The 23,552-nt window shown below is 30.0% G+C and overlaps 1 protein-coding gene across 2 annotated transcripts in view; it reads right to left on the bottom strand.

Moving 5' to 3' along the window:
• Positions 1 to 213: 213 nt before the first annotated feature.
• Positions 214 to 23,552, bottom strand: part of LOC123294557 (echinoderm microtubule-associated protein-like CG42247) — a 54,937-nt gene continuing 31,598 nt past the window's right edge. For both annotated transcript variants that reach the window (XM_044875625.1, XM_044875626.1), the window contains exons 2-15: positions 20,300 to 20,491; positions 18,937 to 19,053; positions 9,835 to 10,105; positions 8,941 to 9,079; positions 8,685 to 8,834; positions 8,262 to 8,433; positions 8,104 to 8,199; positions 2,920 to 3,057; positions 2,726 to 2,857; positions 2,535 to 2,663; positions 2,222 to 2,479; positions 1,813 to 2,158; positions 1,656 to 1,751; positions 214 to 701 (exon numbers count right to left, since the gene is read on the bottom strand). In XM_044875625.1, the coding sequence (XP_044731560.1) occupies positions 433 to 701; positions 1,656 to 1,751; positions 1,813 to 2,158; positions 2,222 to 2,479; positions 2,535 to 2,663; positions 2,726 to 2,857; positions 2,920 to 3,057; positions 8,104 to 8,199; positions 8,262 to 8,433; positions 8,685 to 8,834; positions 8,941 to 9,079; positions 9,835 to 10,105; positions 18,937 to 19,053; positions 20,300 to 20,491 (2,505 nt within the window). In that variant the 3' untranslated portion in view covers positions 214 to 432. The remainder of the gene's footprint in view (positions 702 to 1,655; positions 1,752 to 1,812; positions 2,159 to 2,221; positions 2,480 to 2,534; positions 2,664 to 2,725; positions 2,858 to 2,919; positions 3,058 to 8,103; positions 8,200 to 8,261; positions 8,434 to 8,684; positions 8,835 to 8,940; positions 9,080 to 9,834; positions 10,106 to 18,936; positions 19,054 to 20,299; positions 20,492 to 23,552) is intronic.

The following is a 23,552-nucleotide window of genomic DNA, read 5'->3' as shown; positions in this document are numbered from 1 at the left end:
CTTAAACAATATTGAATTATATTTTGATATTTCTATTTCTTTAAAAGTTGGGTAAGTTCAAATGATTTTATAAAATCATTTGTTTTTGGTTAAATTTGTTTCCATTCATCTACAAGACAAAGTGATAAATTGTTTATTTCGTGTAACTTCAATTATTCCAAGGACACGAATAATAAGGTTTCGTATCGGTAAGTTTATCTTCATTTCATAAACTGTAAAAGTAGGCAATCAAAATGCCTAGTAATTTATAATAATTATTATATTCGACAATATCAAATTCCTTTCGTATATTCAGGTAGTCCTTGTTAATACTATAAACGCTTCTTCATCAGAAAATATATCATTAAATCTTGAATCATCGTCGTCTTCTTCTGTATTCGATGTATCAGAACTACCAGCGGATGGTACACGAAGGAATACAGGCTCGTCATGCTATTCTTCAGTTAGTTCCCATAACATAAGAGATGCATCAGTTCCTCCAACTGTTACAATATTTCTATCGTTGAATAAAAATCGTGCACATGCCACCGCCCCACTGTAAACTTTTTCTTCGTTGTATTCGGCTTTCGGACTTATACATGGGTATCTAAATAGACGAATATAACCATCTGAATCACCGGCTATTAAAAGATCATGAGCTGCCGATCGGCTGACTGAACTTATGACAGAGGTCATTGGATAAAATCTATTATTCCATATACCTAAAATAAATTTTTATTTGTAAATTACAGTCTTAGGACTTTGAATGCGTCTAAAATTACGTAAATTCGTGAGTTTAAGGTCGTCATTCCTTTATCAGAAAACCTAACAAAAGTTGGAAACTCTTTCAAAACCCAAATGATAAGACGCCAGAATTTTTATCAAACGTCTTAAGGTCTACATCCAGTTGCGAGCGCAAAAAATCAGTTTTTTTATGTTTTTTTTTTTGGGAAGGCCATTTATTTTACATAAATATAAATAAATGTTTATATATAGGACATTTCTTTAATTTTAAGACCTCGTTGTCCGATTTCAAAAATGTGATATAGTACTGCTCCGATAGACGATCTCCTGGAGGTCCTCCAAAATAAGTGTCCGGCGGTGAGCATCATACCTCTAGTTTGGATTGTCCAAAATGAAAAAATCTAGAAAATTTCTTTAGTCGATAGATGAATACAGGTATTAATCGAAAAAACAGTCAAAATCTTGATTCTTCTTCAAAAAATTTCCTTCAAAACTTCAAAGTAGTCTAAAATATCGAAATAATTTTCAGAAATCTTATTCCTTCGATTCATACCTGAGAAAAATATCTAAGAAGATTGTGTAGACTTTGAAAACGCTATTTCGAGTAAAAACGCGTTTAAAATTTCAAAAGACGTTTACACTCACTTTATTGTTTTAATCTTCGTGAATATTTCTCGAATCAACTTGAAATTTTCAGAGAATATACTTAAATATATGTATAATACAGAAATGCAAAATATATGTATAACCCGAAAATGAAAAATCGATTCTTTGAAAAAGTTCTAGCTGGATATAACCCCTTAAATACTTAATTAGGAATCCTGAATACGAGAACTGAGCATCGATAAATTAATATAGACGGTTAGGTGTCAGATCAAGGCTACGTAATACTTAAACAGCATTCTTTATAATTTTTAAAGTGTGAAACTTACCAGCTACCAAAAATCCAATAGTTGAATTTTGAGTATGCCATTTTGTATCTTTCATTGCAATGGGACTCTTTTCTGGAGATAGAGAACGGATATCCCCTGAAACAAAGTTATAAATATTAATATCTCAAATTACGTGAAAAATATTCTCAGATCTTACAATATGCAAGATCGTAATCTGCTGTGACTGTTTGTAGGAAACTATTATCTGAACTCCAATCCATTTGTATGAGTGGTTGAGATCCTCGTATTTTATTCGATTTTTTATATGTGAATCCATCACGACTCACTCGGAATAGATAAATACTTCCATTTTGTGATCCAATTGCGATCATATCACCAGCTGGGTTATATCCTAAACAACTAAGTGGTGATCCGCAAACTCGTAATGTTGTTACTACAGCACCAGTTTCTGAATTAAGCACAACAAGATGACCTTCGGTACTACCTGTTGCTAATGCCATTCCAAATGGATGGAAACATAGTGATACACACTCATAAGGTACCTAAAAAAAGTTTTTCAAGTTAAAAGCGAACATGCCTTTTTTTGGTTTTCATAAATAGGGTACCTGAGTAGTCCATAGTAATTTCTGTTTTCGCCATAAAGCAATATTTTTATCATGCCCTGCTGTAGCAAATAATTCGTCGTCTGGATGAACAGCTAATCCCCATAATTGCTTTCCATGTCCAAAAACAACTTGATTGAATCTACGTTGCAATGAACCTTCCATTATATTGTTTCGCGTAGTTCCCACATAAATATTTCCATCGTTACGCCCAGGGCGTTGTGGATAAATACTTCGAACACCTCCAACTGATTCAGGTAACTAAACAAAATGTATATTGTTTTAAATGTCTTAAGTCTGTTTCATAGAAACGTACCTTAGTGTCTGTGATTCGTTTGTAGTTTTGTAAAGAGTCCCAAGCAGCAATTTTCCTATCTTTTTCGCCGCCTGATAATAATGTACCCTCTGAAAGCATTATTAATGAACTGATTCCTTTGTTATGGGCCTAAAAAAGATTGAGAGTTAGAAAATCAATTGTCGTTACACAAATATTCAAATTTAGCTTACTTCGAATTCCATTCGAACAAAGTATGCTCCATCGCTATCCACACTATAAATTGTAATGAATCCATCACTATCAGCAGTAACCACATCTCCATCTTGTTCAAACTGTAAACTTGTTACATGAGTTCGTGATGGCTGTAAAATAGAAATTATAAAAAATTTTCTGCTTACGATATATATATCAAAATATTCTTTACCGGTTTAATGATGTCTGTACGTTCAAAGAATCCATCTTTTCGTCTATTCCAAAAAGTTAAATGACCTTTTCCATGTGTTATTAGTAAGTTGTCATCCAAAGGATGGAAGGCAGCACCCGTAAGTTCCTCTTGTAAAGTCTAATACAAATGCAGATAACATAAATAGATTTTGACCAAGAGATAAATCTACCAAATTAGAGACTTTTTCAAGAACAAGAACATAGAGACATTTCCAGAGTAATTTGATACATGACTTTTTTTTTATAAAAACCGACTGACGGTGCAAAATTATTATTACAGATATTATGTGATTTTTAGATGAGATCTGATATCAATTGTGTTTTTCGTATGTGGTCGAAAGAAATTCTCATACTCCCCATAAATTAGTCTCTAATTAACTAGTCTAAAAACAGAAAATATAGCGTCAGAGCTGGCTTAAGGATGGCAATATACCTTCGGATATTTAGTGAATATTTATTGGTAATCGGAAAACCCGGAAAAATATATCGAAAAAATAGACCAAAAATTTTATAGGCTCGGAGTATTGTTGTAATTACGAGTTGTTTGGGTTGAGTTTGTCGACTATAGAGGAGTTGGTTTGGTTCTGAAGTGTTCAAAGATGTGACCCTATTACAGAATTTTTTCCGGTCTATTTTTTCCGATCTATTTTTTTATACATTCTGTTTTAGGCATTTGAATCTTTTGTACAGTTTAGCATTGAAGTTTCTCATAAAAATCTAATTGAGCGATAAATTGTATTTAAAATTTCTAAATTCAGTTTCCAAAGGCTTTCTTAGAATCTGTTCTTCTGGAGGAAATTCCTTAGTGGCCGTATTTTATTGGAGTAATCGTCAGTAATTGTATTTTACGAGAGTGATTTTCATTTTTACGAGAGTGATTTTCAAAACGACGCAGCTATGGATGAAATACCTGTTTCTGTAGGGGCACCTGTCATTTTTTACAAGAAGAAAAGTGTAAGTATCTCGCCTTGCTCATTTAGCACGGTAAATTATCTCAAGGTAATGAAAGAAGAAGACAGACAAAGGATAAATTTTTTGCCGAGACCGAAAATTGTATCTTTTTGCTATTCCTGTGTTTCCCGCGGCAATGCATAAGGTAAGTATGTATATGTTCGTAAAGCAACATTCAAACGATCCAATGACGAAAAAACGGAAACGAATATATCGTGACGTCAATCAAATGAAATAATATATAACTTACTGCAATATTTTTTTTGCTCCCTAAAGAACACATTTCAACTGTATGTATGTATGTATATGCGAATGTATGTAAATATCCGATTTACTTGAAAATTAATTGGTTTATTTTGTAATAATGAAAAGGGAAACAGTATATAATTGTCTGCGACTTATAACAAACAAATGAACATAAATATTTATGCAATTTTGTACCGGTAGTTTTATAAAATAATTTAGAGGGGAAAATTAATACCTTTTTTCCCGAAAAATTCGTAATTTACATCAAATTTAAAAAATATATCTGAAAATATTTTTATTACTGTAAATTGATAAATGAAAATAAAAAAAAGTTTGAAAGAATACTAAAATTAAAACATACTGTAACCATTTCTATTTTCCAATATTTTTATAGGGTGTACCCTATTTCATTCAGAATGGAACCTACCAAACGGAAATATGAACACTAATGTCCGAAATATTCAATCCGGTTGTATTACCTTGACCTCAACACCACGTCTATATCAGCAATATACTAGCCTATAGTAAGTGGTTAGTAGTATAGCATCTATATGACATTGGAATTAGTAATGATTGAAAACAGAATATAAAGAGCTATATAGATATATTGTAAGGAGGAACGTTGTCTAGGTCGCATTTTTTGTCTAGATACGTTCGACGCATTTTTTTTAGTTTTTTGATTAACTACTACACGGTAAGAAATTTGTTGTTGGATATCACTATGTCAGTATTGGTGTGAACGCCATACTGATTTGGCCATTCAGGGAATAGTAACATTAGCTTTAGTTATGGCGGACGAGTCAATGCAGTATCGGCGTCAGGCTCATACTGGTTGACGATACGCACAATACTTCTGGTGGGTAGCCCTATTGAATACTGGCATCAAAAAATGGAAGAACTTTTCGTCTTAGAATTTTATTTTCTACCTGATGCAACAAACTTACTTGCGGTACTTACGGGCACTCTGTAGTGCCTGTCTCTATACCAAACCAGCATTGTAGTAAACGTCACTTCTTACCGTGTACGTGAAATTCGTTTGTTTATGAATTATTGAAATAAACAATTTGGAAAGACTTAACAATTAGTAATGCCACGAGAGACAAGAGAAAGGAGATGATACGAAAATACATCAACAAGAGACTAGACGATAGTAAGAATTCTGATTTTCCATAATTATTCGATAGACAGACAGCAGATATTCAAAAGATAGACGATAAATATTCGAGAAGCAGGCGATAAATTTTTCAATTCATAATGAATTTTTAGAAAAATTCCCTTTTTTATTTATTTTAACGATACACTTTTACAAACAAGCAATCAAGCACATTGAATTACCGTAAGTTTAGTCCCCATTTATTGCCCATTTTGCCATAAAGAACCGTAAGAGCCAAGAGGTAGTAAAACCTACCATTAACTACTTTGCGGAGATACCTCTGCAGGAATAATAAAGCAGCCATGGGAAAATGTATACAGGAGGAGCCACTCTCGATAAACTTTTTTAATTTTTTCAATGCCTTTTACTTTTCTATTTTCTTTTCAATCAATCAATACGCGATATGTAGAAAAATAATCTTTTTCTCCAGACCTTTGCAGACGTGTGCCAAAGATATAGCCGACCTTGACAACGTTCTCATATAGCTCTCATATGTTATGTGATGTATAAAAGACTGACCAACCACAATCATGTCGCGGACGACTGTGCTGTTTAGCATATTGAACTCTGCATCATACGACCTTGAATGCATTCATTATTATTTCAAACCATATGTAGTAAATAGGATTTGATAAAAAGGATTTGCTTGTGCACGGTTTATTTATTTATTACTTTCACTACGAACTTCATCATGTACCTTTTTATTCCTTCTATTCGAATTCAATGTCATTTTAAATGAATGACTTAGATCTTGTAGATAGATAAAAAGTATTTTCTTCTTTTTTATTAATTAATGAACCGATAAGATAGAATAGGTACATAATCAATCATAACTTTTCGAGTGATTTCTAAATATTTGCTATATTGATGGTTGTAAAATTGGGCTTAGATTATTTCGGGCTACAGGTTAATGACATAATATTATATGTGGCAGTTAAAACGTAGTCATAGGGTCAGACTGGTGCCTTCTTTGGCAGATACTAGTAGAGTTTCAAATCTAATTCAACCGATAAAATCCTAAAATTTAATTTGGAATGGATTGCTTAAAAAAACATTCTGGAAGCTAGAATTAGTACAACCGGATGTTTTTTTAAAAATCTAGCAAACTTAAAGCATCCTGTCACCAGCTTTATGTAGCTAAGCGGATAAAACCGCAACAAAGTAATGTTTGTACAGCTCATCGCTGAAACAGAACTTTGGTACAATGGAAAAATAGACCATATGAGACCATATAGCCTTTCACAAGATATACAATTAAAAGACATGATAAACTGACTGCGGACAAAAAGACAAAATTCGGTTTCCTGCTACTTATCAAATGAGTGTACAACAACATTGGGTTTTGAAATCAAATATATAATCAAGTCTAATAAATTAAAGTTTAAACCAGTGAAAACAAACAAATGAATGAGTTAACTGTTGAAATACCATATGTAGAAGGTGTTGAATATCAATGCTTGCATTATTTTTTATAATTAGAAGAGTTAAAAAAAACACAATTATGGCATCCCTTCGGCCGCCATTTATTTGGTTTATTTTCGAAGATATTTTTTATAGAATTTCTTTTCGTTTTTTGAGAATATTTCACAAGATCTCTAGTTGAAGCTACCTGCAAATTTTCAATTTCCTATCTTTAACAGTTTTATCTTAATTTGCACCCTTGCACCCTTTTTTTCAGCAGTCTGCCAAAAATCTAATTTTTAATATTTTCAACCAATTTTAGTTCATTCCATGCAAATCGTGAAGGAAGTTAGAGTTCTTTTTTTCGAGACGGGTGTCCTTAGAATGGTACAACTTCCGTTCTAATGAAGATTACAATTTGAAATTTAGTTTTACATAATCTTAAAATAATAATAAATAAATGATATAAACTTAAAAAGTTATGCCTTTTCATTGTTTGTCAAAAATAACGAGTCGTCACACAGGGGGGCCCCTTAATAGTATTGGGAGTCAGTAGTTTTCACATGCTCACATCCTTTATTAGTTTAAATGACGTATTCTTCTTTTTGTCTACTCCAGAAAAAATTCCTGAATACTCCATATAAAATAAATTAACCGAGAAATATCACCTAATTCCTGTTACTTATTATTGATATGATAATACATATAGAGAAAGCGATGGATAGCCTGTAAGTGGATGCGATATGATGAACGAGAGAGAAGACTGTCAGTGAGTTCCCCTGTGTCCTTGTCATAATCATATATCATAATTATATGATACAAAAAGATTTTGTGTCTGTTATTATATTTCTATTATTTTTTGTATGTAATGGACAAGGACACAGAGGAACTCACTGGCAGTTTTCTCTATCGCTTCGCATATCGCAAGTTTTGAGCCATGGCGTTCTCTATGTATATAAACTCTTTGGGTATAACTAAACTGACCATACGTCCCGTTTTAAACGAAAATTTTAAATACTAGCTGACCCGGCGAACTTCGTACCGCCTAACAGTCAATGAATGTCGTGTTACTTTTTAGCTGAACTAATTTAGGCTTTGATGAACGTAAAACAATGATACAAAATAATATATTCATATTAGACGCCTTTGTTCATTTTCCCATTTGGTCATATTACCTAATAGATATATAATATCATATATATTATAGTGCCTATGGTTCATCCATACAGATAATATATGGACGTCCCGTTTTGAGCTTTAAAAAAAATGGTCAGTTTAGGTATAACATATTCAAATCTAATTAAAGTCTAAAATGAAGACTTTAATTAGACTTCTTAAATAGTTATTCCTAACATTTTGAGTTTTGTGAATCGAAAAATAAGCTTTGTGTTATGTTTAATATATTTTACCTACCGCAACTTTTCCCAATAAATGACCCCATTGCCATTGCCATACTGAGAGTATACTTTCTCGACCTCCATCAACTGCTAAAACATAGGCTCCACCATTCTGTAATTTTAACATTTTTTAATTAGTTTTGTAAATATAACCAAATTTTTAAGTTCACTCACTAATTGTGAAAAGGCAACTGCCGCTACTCCAATTTCAAATTCACCCATACCAAATACGTATAATGTTTGTAAAGTTTCTGTACTCCAAATTCGTATATGTGCCTGTGTTTTACGATTTCGGCCGGCACGTTGTCCCGATGCAACCATTTCACGGGACGGATGTAAATCCATACTAGAAAAAAATCTATTTTGGTTAAATTGGTCTTTGGTTAAATGGGCTTGAAATGGTTAGGAAAAATGAGTAAGGGGAGCGTGGTCATATAATGTGCGTCAAAATAAACTGATTTCAACAACAAAAAGCACAACAAAACACAACCTTTCCTATGCTTTCCATGTTAATTATCCGAACTTTAATTGAATTTATCTCGAGTTATGCCCATAGCGAGACAACAACCTTAAAACGAAATTTTTAGGGATTATTACCATTGAATATCTTCAGTATGACCAACATAATGCCGTTGTGTTTCTTCATCACGGTCATACATAACAGCTACCGCTGCCACAAAGTATAATAACTCGCCAGTTGGAAGAACCCATAAATTTCGTCTAGAATCTGTACCTCTATATCCATAACTAAAGAATACTTGTTAAGAAAATTATTTATAAATAGAAATAGATTATTTAATAATTGAGATAGCTTTTTCATTTTCGAATTAAAAATTGTTTTTAAAAAGGATACACCCATTCTAATTGCATTTTCTTTTCTGGTGGTGAATTATCAACAGGTGCATGATGAATTGGTGGGTAGAATGTGCGTCGTAATCCACGAATTGTTACTCTTATTGGTTCCTCTTTTAATACTTCCAAAAGTGTGTAGTCTAGAAATAATATAGACAGAAATTAAAAAAACTGTACGGTGTATTTTACGTTGTAGAAAATTGGGAATTATCAAAAATAACATTTGGTGATTTGACCGATCAACGTAAACAGGAATAAAAATACAGTCAAAATTCCATATAATCAGCGATTTCTCGGATCGATTTTAAGAAAATTTTTGGAAAATACTTGGCTTATAGCAAAATAACCAGAATTTTCGATAAATTATGGGTCAAAATTATTAACGAAATACATAGACATAATTTTATTGGAATTTTTTGCAATTTTTTAAGTTTTAATCGGTAGGGCCGATTTAATGTTTAAAAAATTCCATATTCTATAAATGGTACATAATTCCAGGAAATTTTGAAAGTTGATTTTGTAGAATCTCGTTTAAAGTTCCATTATGTTATAAGTTCGTTCCATAATTTTTATTTATATTCATTAAAATAAACTCCAAAGAAATATTTGGAAATAGTGGAAACGTATAAAATTTATAAAATCCAATTCTGCATAACGTTATATTTTTAGGACAAGAAAGTACATTAAAAATTGAGTGTTTTGGGGGAAAACTTTCTACAGTTGGCTCTTCTATTAAAAAATAAAATAAAAAAAGGTAACAATCGAACTAACGATAATAAGTATATAACAATGAAAAAAAAAACCATCATTATAATTTCTCATTGTTATGAAAACTAGATTGATATATTATTTATATTATTATAAATATAATGAATAAAAAAATGTTATTACAAACCATTTCCGCGTATGATTTCACCATCCGGTGCGTACAATACTCGTGGGCGGCTCTTACTGCGCGCGCGTCTCTGTTTACCACTCATATCCTCAACCACTTGAGGGGCTGCAGCGACGCCCGCCCGTGAACGTGAACGACGTACAGGGGATGTTAAAAGAGCAGCAGCACTTGAACTAACTATTGCACTGCCTCCATTACCAATTGAACCCACCCCCAAATAAAATGTATCAACATCGGCAAATTCGTTTCGAAGTTGTGAAAAGCTTCTAACCTTTAAAGTATAAATTACATATTAAAAAAAAACGTGTTATTAAAGAGTGCTATTAGCTATTATGACTGAATAATGAATTGTAAATTTTATTGCGCTAAATTAAATTTATGATTTATGGAAATATTATATTATCATTAAAATCAAAACAGCTTTAAGCTTAAAAATTGCAGGGATATACGATTAAAATTTGCATGTAAGACCAATCCTTAGCCAGAAAAATTAGTCGGGACTTGCATCCATTATTAGAATCCCTCTAATAACATTTCTAGCTTATTCCGATAATTTTCATTATCGGTAATTTTCATTAAGCGTTTCCCTTTAAACATAATACTTGATAAATCGCATATGGATTAGTTATGATACCATTTATATATGAAATATATCAAGGTATATTAAGTTTAGTCCTAAGTTTGTAATGCTTAAAAATATTGATGCTACGAACAAAATTTTGGAATGGCTGTACATAAAATCACCTAATCAGTCCATTTTCGGTAGCTTGTTTGCCCGTGTGTCTGACAACTCAAAAACGAAAAAGGATATAAAACTGAAATTTTTACAGCATGGATCTTGGGTCCGTAAGAAATAATTTGTAAACCGTTAGAGATAGAGCAAAGGTTTAAATGTAGGATATGTTTCTTATAAAAAAATAAACAACTTTTGTACAAAACATTTTTTCGTAAACATCACTGTTTACCCGCGAGGGCTCAAATTATATAGTATGTATTATATGGGAATATCAGTCATATGTGTGTGACATTTATGTATGTCTGGCTATCTAAAAGTGGCTATCTTTCTTTACTTACATGACGTGAAAAAACAGATTTATTTATTTAATTTTTATTCGAACTTTAAGTTTAGCTAAGAGGCTGACGGTTGTGTTTATGCATTAAGGATTTATCGTTTTTGCGAACATTTTAGCGTAATTCGTACAAGCCAAGGATACTATGAATGTTAAAACTAATTAATTCTAATTTTTACATAGTTTTTAACCTTCTCAAATTATTGATTTATAAAACAAAGTTGTGATTTTACTAACTAATAAAAATTAATAATACACGTACGCAGGTGGATGCATAAGAAAGTATACAGTTATAAAAGATATAGTATTCTTTATTATGTAAAGAGGTTTGCAGAAATAATGTTGCAGAAAAAATAATAATTTTTATTAGAGAATTGCAGAAATGTATGTCATGGTGTTGGCGCAGGAATGTTTTCCAATGTTTTTAAAATCGCTCCTTTTGAAATTAAAACATGTTTTATTCAGGATATCCCGTTTTAATTCCCAAACTGTTAGACCGTGGGACAGAAAGTTTTTCGTGAGTGGCTTCCTTTTAGCGAGTTACCAAACTTCTGTCTGCCACGTTTTTCGAAAGTACTGCGTTCTCAAATGAACACGATAACATCATATTTAAGCTCTCGGTCTGAAAAAACACAGCAGGGAATTTATCGGACATCATGACCACTTGATAACATTAATAATTATTTAACAATTCGCCAAAAATGAACTATGTATGTATTGAAAGAAAAAACATTTAAGTACGGCATGTTCGAGGTCGAGGTGATCGGTGCAGTATTTTGTCGTACAAAATATTTTATTGTTTAATAATTGTTAATGTTATCAAATGGTCACAGTATCCGACAAATCCCCTGCTGCGTTTTTTTCAGATCGATAGCGTAAATATGACGTTATCGTGCTCATTTGAGAACGCAGCACCTTGGAAATAGGCGTAAAGAGAATTTGGTAGACTCGCCAAAAGTAAGCCACCTCCAAAATTTGAAGTATGTATTAATCATTTTACGAAGAACCCTTTCTGACCCACGGTGTATGTGCTCTATTTCATAATTTTGTTTGTAACTAATAATAAAGAAATAATACATTATTACACTGTATACATAGTTATGCACCCCCCGTATATAGTCAATAATATTTAATTATTATTATATATTAGGTGATTGGTTGAATCATGCAAGACCTATTTTTTTTTCATATTTTCTCGTCAATTAAAAAACAGTTTTCTTCTTATTGAGCGTTAGGGGTGGGGTGGAGACTTTACTCATTTGGTTTGGTGTAAATATATGTCACCATAATATACGGTTTGTGTACAATTTTTAAATACAATGTTTATCATAGTAGAAAAAAAAATTCGTCTCGCTGGATATGCGTAATTTAAATGAATTTTCTTTCTCAAATGAAATATTTAATTCTTAAGACGTTTCGATACCAAAACGAAAGTGTTGCCAAAAAACAGAAATTTTTGTGTGTCAATTAATGAGTATTTAATACGCCTTCTGCATAAATTTCAAGTCGATTCTCTGGAGGGTTTACGATAAATGAATTATTAAAAACAGCTCTTTTTACATGATGGTATATGAAGAAGTTGTATTAAATGTTGGTTTTTTAGTCAATAAGTGCTTTTAAAAATGTTTTACCATTTACATAAAAAACTGTTATTAATATTCCTCAAGGTTTAAGCTTTAAAATTAAGAGAAAAAATGATAAAAAAATGTAATAACTCCAGACTTGCAGTTTTTAAGTCTTGTACGCCCAGGCGATAGCAGGTCAATACGAATTTGGCTACGAATATTATTATTCGATTTTCTTAAACTTTTGAATGGCTTACTTATCCCGTAAGAAATTACGAAAAAAACAATAACATTTTTATAACACCGAATCCGACAAGAATCATTTATATAAGTAATTTGACCTTAAGAAAAACAAAAATTCAGTCAAAAGTTGAGTTTGTCGGCTATAGAGGAGTTGGTTGGGTTTTGAAGTTCTTAGTCCTTGCGTTCAAAAATGGAACACGGTTCTGTTTTTTCCTAAATCCGCTTAAAATGGCTTTAGAAACACTGAATTTTTTTTGAAAGTACAATATTTGGAAATAAAAAATAAATCTTCAAACATTTTCAACAGTGAAACTTTTATACGCTTTTTTAGTCATAGGTACAAAACCAATAGCTATTTTCATAAAGGAAATTGGTCAAGAAAAGTCATGCTATGTCGTCATAACATATTACAAGCACAAATCACGTGTGTTTGTAGGTGTATTACTACGCTTAGCTTGTTGGTTATTAAATAATTATTTGAACTATAGTATATAATTTTTATTTATGCTGTTGTTTTTTTATTACAAAAATTAATAAGTTTACATGTTTAATGAAGAAAAAAAAATTATGTATAAATGTAAATAATTAGTTTAAAATTTTTAAACAAAGAGTTTTATTTCAAGAACATTTTCTAAGTACAGACTTAGGATTTTTCGTTAAGAATCTATAATCGGGTATATGGTAGTATCCGATCGAAGCATCAACTTCGACCACCTTCGGCCAAGAAACATCTCGGATAAAAACTTGCCTCAAAACCCGCCTGAAGCCAAAATGTTTTTGAAAAAAAATTACAAGAAAATTTTTTAAAATCTTCTTTAGATGAACAACTTCCAGACATGATTTAAATAATTTTCATGAGTTGGTCCGTTTCAGGAGTTGAAATTTTACAAGCCAACGGTTTCATGAAAAACCATTCCGACTTTCTTGAAAAGAAAGTAAGTCGCAAATTAGAAACTTCACGAATATTTTAATTTATTTACGGCAAATTCTCAGTATAAAAAACTTGGGAGAATACTACATATTTGCCGCTAAATATCCAAAAATAATAATAAAAAAATAAAAGTCGGACAAAATCCAAAAATAAACCAGTTAAATAAATAATAAATCGAACATGCAATTGGTTGATATTTCGAATTTATTTTTGTATGCGTCTCTAATACAACTATTTTCTGTTATAAAAATTAATGTTTTTCATGTTAGAAGAGGAAAAAAAGTATTTAAATATAACTAGACTTCCATGTAATGATGGATAAAAAAACAATTTACGATCGATTAGCATGAATCCGACAGTCTAAGTGTGGGTATTTACTTAATAAAACGCATGCCATACAACACGGAGATTTATTCTCGAAAATTATGTAAATGAAGGTTGTGTTAGGTTAGGTTATATTGGCTGCCCTAGAAGGACATACTTACTCTATAGAGCTCATTGTGATACCATATATGTGTTTTACCACCTTTCCGCTGATAATTTCATTAATCAGTTCCTCAATTTCAGAGGCTGAGTGCACCTCCTTCATGCATATACCATGCACTACATCACAACTATTAATTATATTAATTTTGTTGTGACGGCGGGAATCGAACCCGCTACCCTAAGCATACCGCGGACGGAATTGGTTACGCCTTAACCAACTGAGCTAATAGGGCCACTTATGTGAATGATACACTGATCTCTAAATAATTGGATAGTGGATCTATATGCCGTAAGAAAATAAAATTAATTATAAAATTAAGTACCTATCTTTCTACCTCTATATTATTTGTATTGAAGCATTTCCAGCGGCCCAGAATGAGTGGCTGACAACTAAATAAAATCATTCAATGCTATATGTTTGGTTCTTTTAGTTCTAGCCACTCATTTGGTGGCACTAGTATATATCAATATATTTCACTAATATCTCTCAAATTCAGACCAATTTCAATACATGGGATCCTCTATATGTTATATATCTATGGAATGAAAGTAGGAATCGAATATATCTAAATGAGAAGTCGTCTTATTATAGTTCAGAGTTATTTGGCTTAGATCTTGTCAAGACAATCTTGGTTTTAGTAGGAACTGAAGTCTTTTTATACTAATAATTATTTTGAAAATATTTGAGATATATTTTTATGTATGGAATTAGGCATAGAAGTATATGCACTTTTATAAAAGGTCTAAAAAATCCATTAAAACACAAAAATTAAAGAAACTTATGTAAACTGTATTTTTGAGTTATTTATAAAATGGAAATTAAAAAAATTAAGTAAATTTAGTTGATATAGACTTAAATTGTTAAATTATTGAGTTTTAAAAGTCATTTTAGTCAGATGACGTCCATTCAGGCGTACCTACATATTCTTCGAGGATACCAAATTATTCATCACATTCCGCTTGTTTTGGTATAGTTTATCTCTCTTTTGAAATACCTTTTCATTTGAACTCGCAATGAAAAGCAGCAAATTGTTAAATCCGATCAATTTATAGCTTTTTGAAGGACGTTCCCAAAGTATAAAATTCTCATTTAGGGATGTTCCCAAAAAAAAATAATGAGTGAAAATATTTGATATTTACGTTTCAAATTATGAGGGATTCTGTTAGAACTTGGAAAAATCAGACGAAAAATTAAGAATAGAATTTTTCGATTTATACCACAGTTTTTAATATATTGATGCTTAAAGATTTAAAGAAATCACTTAGAAGACAATTAACACAAATGCCATACATTTCATCATTTTAAACGTATTTTATGGAAAAATAGTTATAATTTTCTTTATAGGAAAAAAAATTGCCATGTTTTTAACTTGATGAATATTAGTTTTCCAACCTTCTTAAATAATAAAGCATACTTACCTTTAAAAACATTTCAATATAGGATTTATATGTTAAAAACAGCAAATTTTTACAGTTCTAATTTATAAATTTAAAATTATATATATAAAGGAAATTAATGAGAATGCATATACAGGATTTAAAGATGATCCTAAGAAAACTTGATTTTTTGGTAACGTCCTTAACTTAAAAAATCCCATTTATAAAATTTTGATAAATGCTTTTTTCAAGATTGTACAAAACTATAATTCGGAAAAATTAATGGTGTTTTGTTTTATTGTGTTTTCAAAATGACACACATCTCTGTCAGGCTTTGAATAATCGTTGGTGCGTCTGTAAAAGTTTAACTTCTAAACGATTTCACCGATAAAGATCAAATACATACTACATATTTTTTTGTCAAGACGATGGATTTTTGATATTTTAGCCCCCCTACCCGTAACTTTTTTATTCAGTGGTGTAAACTTGCGAGCTTTGAAAAACTATATTGTCAACAAGTAAAATAAAATGGTCACCGAAATATAGTGGTTTCTTTTTTTTTTTATCGTTATCGTTTTAACACTAAAATAAATTTCTCTAATTCTTGTAATAGAAATGAGGTCACTTTGAATTCCCTATTTTATCTAAATATACACATATAAAATATTTATTTTTATGTTTACTGGACATGATTTGCGGACCATTGATAGAAACTTCTATAGGCAGTATGAGAAACATGGAAGTCAGGCATGAAATTTTATAATAACATTATTAGTTTCTTAATATGAAACGTAATATATAATAAACAACACATTTTTCTACTAGAAATTCTTATAAATAATTCTGTGCATGAGAATTACCCCTACACTAATAGATTATATAATAGCGAAGGGTTATAAATATTATGCTTTATATATACGCGGGGGTGTTAATATTTTGTCAACAAAAACTTTATATTTGTTGACCTGTATTTTCTTTTAATTTTCATAAATTTTCATAAAAAAGTGTGTCATAGCATGTTTAAAAGTAACTTTTTTTAGTTTGAATAGTTTTCTGTGAATAGAAAAGTAAAAAATAGGTTAAATGTGTGTTTAGAATCGTTTAGAAAATTTGGTTCAAGTTCATATGCTGCATTATTATTATAAACACTGAATTCGTAGTAGACTTTTGACTCAAGTTCTGGCAAAGTTTTTCAAGTCATTATCAAAAATATTCAAGCAACTTTATCAATTTTTAGAGATTTTAGGAGGAGCTAAAAAATCGAAAAAGTTGGGCTAATTCCTCATTTTTTCAGTTTTCTTTAAGGTTGATCGAACATCAAAGTAATGTACAGATATAGTTATGAATTTATGATATGTTATTTATTGCTAACTCATACATATAAAATAATTATTTGAAAAAAATTTTACGAAGGGTTTTTACGTAATCATTAATCATTAAAAAATGGAATTTTACGTGTTGTGAATTTAGAAAACTTCTACTTTTAAAAATTGAATCTCTACAATCTAAAAAATAGTCTGGCGAAGAGTATAAGAACGCCAAGACAACTGATTAAATTTGTAATCTGTAAATTTAGCAAAATCGCAGTGTACTGTTCGACCATCTTTAAGTACTTTTAAAGTTTTATCAAAAATATATTTTAAATAAATAATAATAAAAAAAAATAATAATAATAATTAATTTTTGTCTGTTATATTTATTATAAACAATTTTTTAAATAAATTAAATTAAATCTCTTGAGAATAAATGCAAGTTCGAAAAATTTTGAGGTCAAATAAAAAAAATTGTAGTCATACACTAATAATAAAATTATTTTAATTATTTATTATAATATAGTATGTACTACCAAAAACCTAATATAAATTCAATCTTGAATCAAAACGAAGTGTGAGATTTTTTTGAAAAATTACATCATGAGTTGAATACATTTAAACGGTACTATAAAATCTATATCGAAAATCAAAAGTGTGATTGTTTTGACACAAAGGAAATGAATATAAATTTTCAATAATGTGTAGGTAGGTATTGGCGGTGTGATAACATTAAAATACAAAGTTTTGGTCGTATTGTTGTAGCAAGATTTATATATCAGTGGTGACATTTCACTAGTCGATCTTGAACCTGTGTAGTGTTACGTTTTGTCTATACACGGAGAAATTTTTATTGTATCAAATGCTTAAATAATGCCATATGAATAAAGGGTTATTATTTTTGAATATATAATAAAAATATGCAAAAATTATAGTAACCACCCCAGTTTTTATCGATACGCTCTATTATTGAAAATCTGTAGGGCAGATGCTGCGTTAGCTAAGCGAATTCACTCTTAAGAGATTAAAAAAATAATTTTAATCTCTTAATTTTTTCTTAACATCGAATATTCCACGTTTAATTTTTCAAGAAATATTATTTCGAAAACTAAGCGTCTAGAGAAAAAACTACACAAATGCCCTTTTGCTTAGAACTGATAAAAAAATACAAAAATATTTTTTATTTTGGAATAATTCAAAATTTTGTACTTTGTGCATCCCCTATCCCATATTTATCTGTTGATTTTTCTCATTATTGAACTTGACCTTTCAAATACCAAAACCCTTCTTGATACCAAATTTTATTAAAATCGGACGTAAATTGCTACCGCTATGCTAGATAAACGTATAGATACATATGTTTATTAGTTAGGATCGATGAATATTTGAAGAAATTCCATCATCAGTACAAAAGCATTAGCTCCATTTCCTTCTGAGGAAATTCCCTAATATCTATTATGATTTGAAATTTGTTTTGGAAAAAAAATCCGAGTAGAACTAAGTGTGCTGATTTTGGGATTTCTAGAAAAAATGTGTGATGTTATTGGCGCAGAAAAAAGGTGAAGACTTTTCTAATATTTTAATAGTTTTCCAATCAAAGCTTATTGCATTCGTAGTGTGAACTTTTGATTTTATGAATTTTTAAAGGTTTTTTCTTTATTCTAGAAACGATTTTGTGTTAAAAATATTAAAAAGCAAACTCAAAACCAATCACTCTTTTATTTTTAAATCATGACTGGAATGAATTTCAATCTTGCCTGCTTGGGTACGTAAAAAATTATACATTCACTAATTAATAGTGATTTTTAGCGGTTGTCATAGTAGGTGAATGCATAATAAAAGACATTTACTAAATGTTCGGATAAACATTTCACCGTGTATTAGGTTTTCCTAAAATATATACACTACATATACGATTATTATATTTTAGGTTTTAGGTGGATAAGTTACATGTAATATTACCTAAAAATATCCTAATATCAGATTGTATTATGTGTGTCTGACATATTATTTTTTGTGTGATACGAGTATGACGATTATTATTATGACATGCAATTAAAAATATGATGGATTAAACGAATAAATTTGAATATATGTTTTTTAGTTTTTTAAGTTTTTACCTCTTGACCTTGTACTGTATACATTCGTTTGGCTCCATTCATTTTTAATACTTGACCTAAATCCTCTAATACTTCTTCAAATGGTTGGGACGTTCTTAAATTTAATAACACTCGACACTACAAAACAATAATTATGATTTAGGATTCAAACTTTCGACTAAATGGTATTGATTCAAGAATTGATTCATTTTATTGCATTTTGTGCATCCTTTAATCTTTTTCATTATTAATGAGGTTGAGGTAGAATAAGCAGGACCCGACCTATCTATTTAGATGCTTCGGGTAAATATAACATTTGCCACCCTTTACACTCATACTAAATACAGGGTGCTATTATAAGTTGACATCGATAAATTAATTTAGTTGAGAAAAATGCTTCAAACGAAAAATTTTAGTTTCAAAGGGATATATCCTAATAGCGGCATTGAATTTGATCTAAGTAAGTTCAATTAAAACCTCACTTTGATTTGTAACTGACAAACATTAGATGAACGTTTTAAATTAGAAAGTTGTTTTTTATTAATGCGCAAACAGTTTTTATTTGAAAAATTGATTTGTAAACCGATTAGTTTAGGCAGTAATTGATAGAAAAAATCTAGCTTTTTGTGCGTTTATTCAATAAATTTGAATTGAAATGGTTTTTATAGAAAAACGAACTACTTTTGTTGGATTTATTGGGAATTTTTTGCCTAGATTTCGCAATTATACGAAATAACAATTTTTATACGTAAAGTAATTTTGAGTAAAATTTTTCAGCCCGTTTTTGCCTAAGTTGTACGGTTTGCGAAAAAAATGTTGCCAAACAAAAATGTTACTTATTAATCCATAACAACTTTCTAATTTAAAGTGTTTATCGATTACCAGTTATGGAGTAGAGTGAGCTTGAAAACCTAGGTCACGTTTAATATCTGGGTAACATAACAACATTTTTGGGCTTTTTTTATCGATAAAACTTATTTGTCGAGTTTCAAGAATATGTCAACTTAAAAAAGACACCCTATATATAGGGTATATGTATTATATGTACAGTTTCGCTTAAATACATATTCTAATGGTGTTTATATTTTAATTTTTTTTCCAGACAATCCCAGTTTTCGGAATAACCCCAGTCTTATTGAGTCCCGATTATCGAGATTAGCGCATAACATATTTTAAAATTTTTCCGCCCGCAAGTCATATTTGCTGTATATCATATTTTAAGAATTTACCAAGATAATATCTTTCGTCTAAAATACACCAAATATTCTTCAAAATTACTTATGCATTTAAAATAATTGAATTGTAAGAATCATTTCTTGAATCAAAATTATCCAGTTTAACTTAATAGGAGTGAGGGTTAATAATTTAGAAATATGTTTCTAACCTGTACGGTATGGTCCATATTATTTATAATTCGAATAACCCGCCCAGAACTCGGTTTAACTGTACCGCCTCCTGGAGGTGGTACATCTGTTTCAACGATGCTAGCTTTACGACTAACATTTGCACTTTTATTCCAGCCACCACCACCTGGTGCAGCATACCAAATTCCATTCTTTTTTCCATAACTGGCAGTCTGAAATAATATATTCATTTTTCATTAAAAAGAGAGTTTTGCAGTAGCGAGTGTGTTTTTGTGGAGAAAAAATTTTATTTTTTTGATAATAAGATGTACATAAAACTGGCGATAGCCCAACTTAAAAATAATGAATTTAGATTAGGCGAAAATTAAGAGCTTTTAAGATGCTATAGTTTAAATTTTTCAAGATGTGTGGATGGACTTATTTAGCACTTAAATGTTACGCCTAGGAAAAAGAAAATATCTTTCCAAACCTTTCGTTTTTTTGGTTAGTTGTTTGAAAATCGTTTGTGTACCTAATTCGTTTACGTACCTCAATTCCACCTAAAATGCTTCTAATTGTCACCTAATCCAAATTCAATATTTTTAAGTTGAGCTAGCTTTTGTGAACCTGATAATTAGAGTAATATTATTATATGTTTAAATATTTTTTTTCAGGGTTTTAAAAAAGCTACGTTCAGCCGATAAAATAGCTGAGGAGAAAAAATGCGAATGTTAAAATCGTTTACTGAGGCGTTTGTTTTGGCAATAATTCAAATATTTTTAAGCGCTTTTGTATAGGCTAAACGCAGAAATTTCTAAAACTATTTTGGTAAATAATTTCTGTTTCTTTTTCGCATGTTTAAATTTTTAAGAATCTAGAAACGAATAAATCACAATCCATAAATGCCGTCACTTTATGCTTAAGCATTAGCTATTAAAAAACGATTTAAAAAAACCTTATATTAATAAAAATTACAACAATTTTTATGAATTAGTTTTCAAGATAAAAAACATTTTATTAATGAAGGTAGACGATTGTAAAACATTTATAGACATTTTAAGTTTTTTTTTTTGTATATTATTTTCGAGCATAGGGTAAAGTGTTATACCTTGGTAATAATGCACTTCGAATCACTCTTCAGTTTCTAAACAGATATTGTTATCTATTAGACGTAAATATATGAAGACAAAATTTCAGTGCTCTAACTTTGAGTGCTTGCCAGAGGACTCACGCAATTGAGGATATGGTTCTGTTAGCTTTTTGTTTTTCCGTTAAATGAAAATTGAAAAAGTTGATGATTGTTTTTATTGTGTTTTAAATAACATTCCGCCAAAGCACTGCTTACAGATGGGTAATTTGTAATGCAATATTTCAACTTAAATATAACGTTGCTTATAGTAATAACGATCAATAAATATAGATACTTACACAGCAACTTTTTTGCTTTTTTACAATTAGTTGAAGCGATTACTGAGCGTTCGGAAAACAAAGTCTCCATGAGGGAACTTTTCCATGTTTCAAATACACGATACGATGCTGTTTCCTAGAGTGCAGTGCAAAGGTTACAGGTACAATCTCTGGGATGATCTAAGGTATATCCAGATCATCCCAGAGATTGTACCTGTAATCTTTGCACTAAACTCTAGGAAACAGCATCGTATGGTGTATTTGAAACATGGAAAAGTTTCTCTTATGAAGACCTTCTTTTCCGAACGCTCAGTAACTGCTTCAACTAATTGTAAAGAAGCAAAATAATTGCCGTGTAAAATGTAATTTATAGTAAATTAAAGTTTTATACCATGGATATGTTTATAAAATAGAAATATACGTTATCGATAACAAATTAGTTCTAAATATTTATTATATCGAGAAAATGCGAAGAATTAACGAAAACTAGTACTTTTTTTGTTGTTATATTATATTTTAATGGTAGTGCATTGTGATCCAAGATTCAACACTCTTCCATATGTTTCTAAGTTTAATAGCACCATCGTAAGGCGTTTTAAGTTGAATAAAATCATATAATTTTACTATATATTTTAACAAAAATATGTATAATTTAAGTTTAATGTCTGTTTTTTCAAACATAATAATATTTAATCAAAACATCACTAACATAAAAATTTGCATAAAATGTCGTTCGTGTTTGAATTTAATATTTTAATAATAATTTATAAAGTAAAAACTTTTTTTCTTACTAAACCTTCACTAGAGAGAGTAATCAATGAGGTTTGGAATAAAAAAAGGAATTGAACTGTGTTTTGCTATAAAAATTTGGTGATGGATTTATGTAAAATCCATGAAAAATTCTGTTTTGCTTTAATTTTAACCTTCGAAAAAAGAGGAGGAGTTTAATGTGATTGTGTCTGTCTGGTTTATTTGTCTTTAGCATTGTAGAATTCAAATGAACTGATCGATTTCAATGCGGCTTTTATTTGAAAAGGAATTCGAATGATTATTGCAGGTTTTAATGAAAGAATGATTTATCTATATAAAGATTACAAGGATTCCTTAATTAAGTATCTGATAATTAGGTGGAAGCGCCAAGAAGAATATTATTTAATAGGAATTTATTATTAAAATATTTATTTCATAATATTTATTATTAAAATTTTCTAAATTTGATTTTATACAATTATAAAATATACGTGATTTATTTTAAATTTTCATTGGTACATGACTTAATTTGTACCACAATATATTTTACGAAAAAAAAAGCCAACCAACCCTTGGTAAAAAAGACTCCAGGAAAAAATTAGCAATATGTTATCGAGAATAAATTACTTTTCAATAACAGAAATTATATGTAGAAAAATTGTAGAAAATTATGCATAATTTGATTAGGAACAAATTTATTATTTTCCAACGAGAGTGCAGAAAGGTTATACCGAAATAGAGAATAAATTTCGATTTTTGCCCCAATTTCCTAGATCAGTTTTGTATTTTATAAATACATATTTCGACTACCAAGTCGTCATTATCAGTATGAATTAGCTAATCGTAATTACTCTTATGTTACTCGTTGCTAATTTGGTGGCGGACTGCACTAAATTAGCAACGAAGTAACTTAAGAGTAATTACGATTAGCTAATTCATACTGATGATGACTACTTGGTAGTCGAAATACGTATTTAGAAAATACAAAAAACTGATCTAGGAAATTGAGGCAAAAATTGAAATTTATTTCGAAATATCCTAGAGTGCTCATTTATTATCTTTGATAATATTTATACGAAAAGTCTTGATTATTTTTTAATCTCAATAACCAAATATTTTTTTATAAATTTTCATGTT

This window comes from Chrysoperla carnea, chromosome 3 (assembly GCF_905475395.1).
Source record: "Chrysoperla carnea chromosome 3, inChrCarn1.1, whole genome shotgun sequence".
Lineage (NCBI taxonomy): Eukaryota > Metazoa > Arthropoda > Insecta > Neuroptera > Chrysopidae > Chrysoperla > Chrysoperla carnea.
The sequence above is the reverse complement of the archived record's forward strand: the minus strand, read 5'-3'. Positions and strand labels throughout refer to the sequence as shown.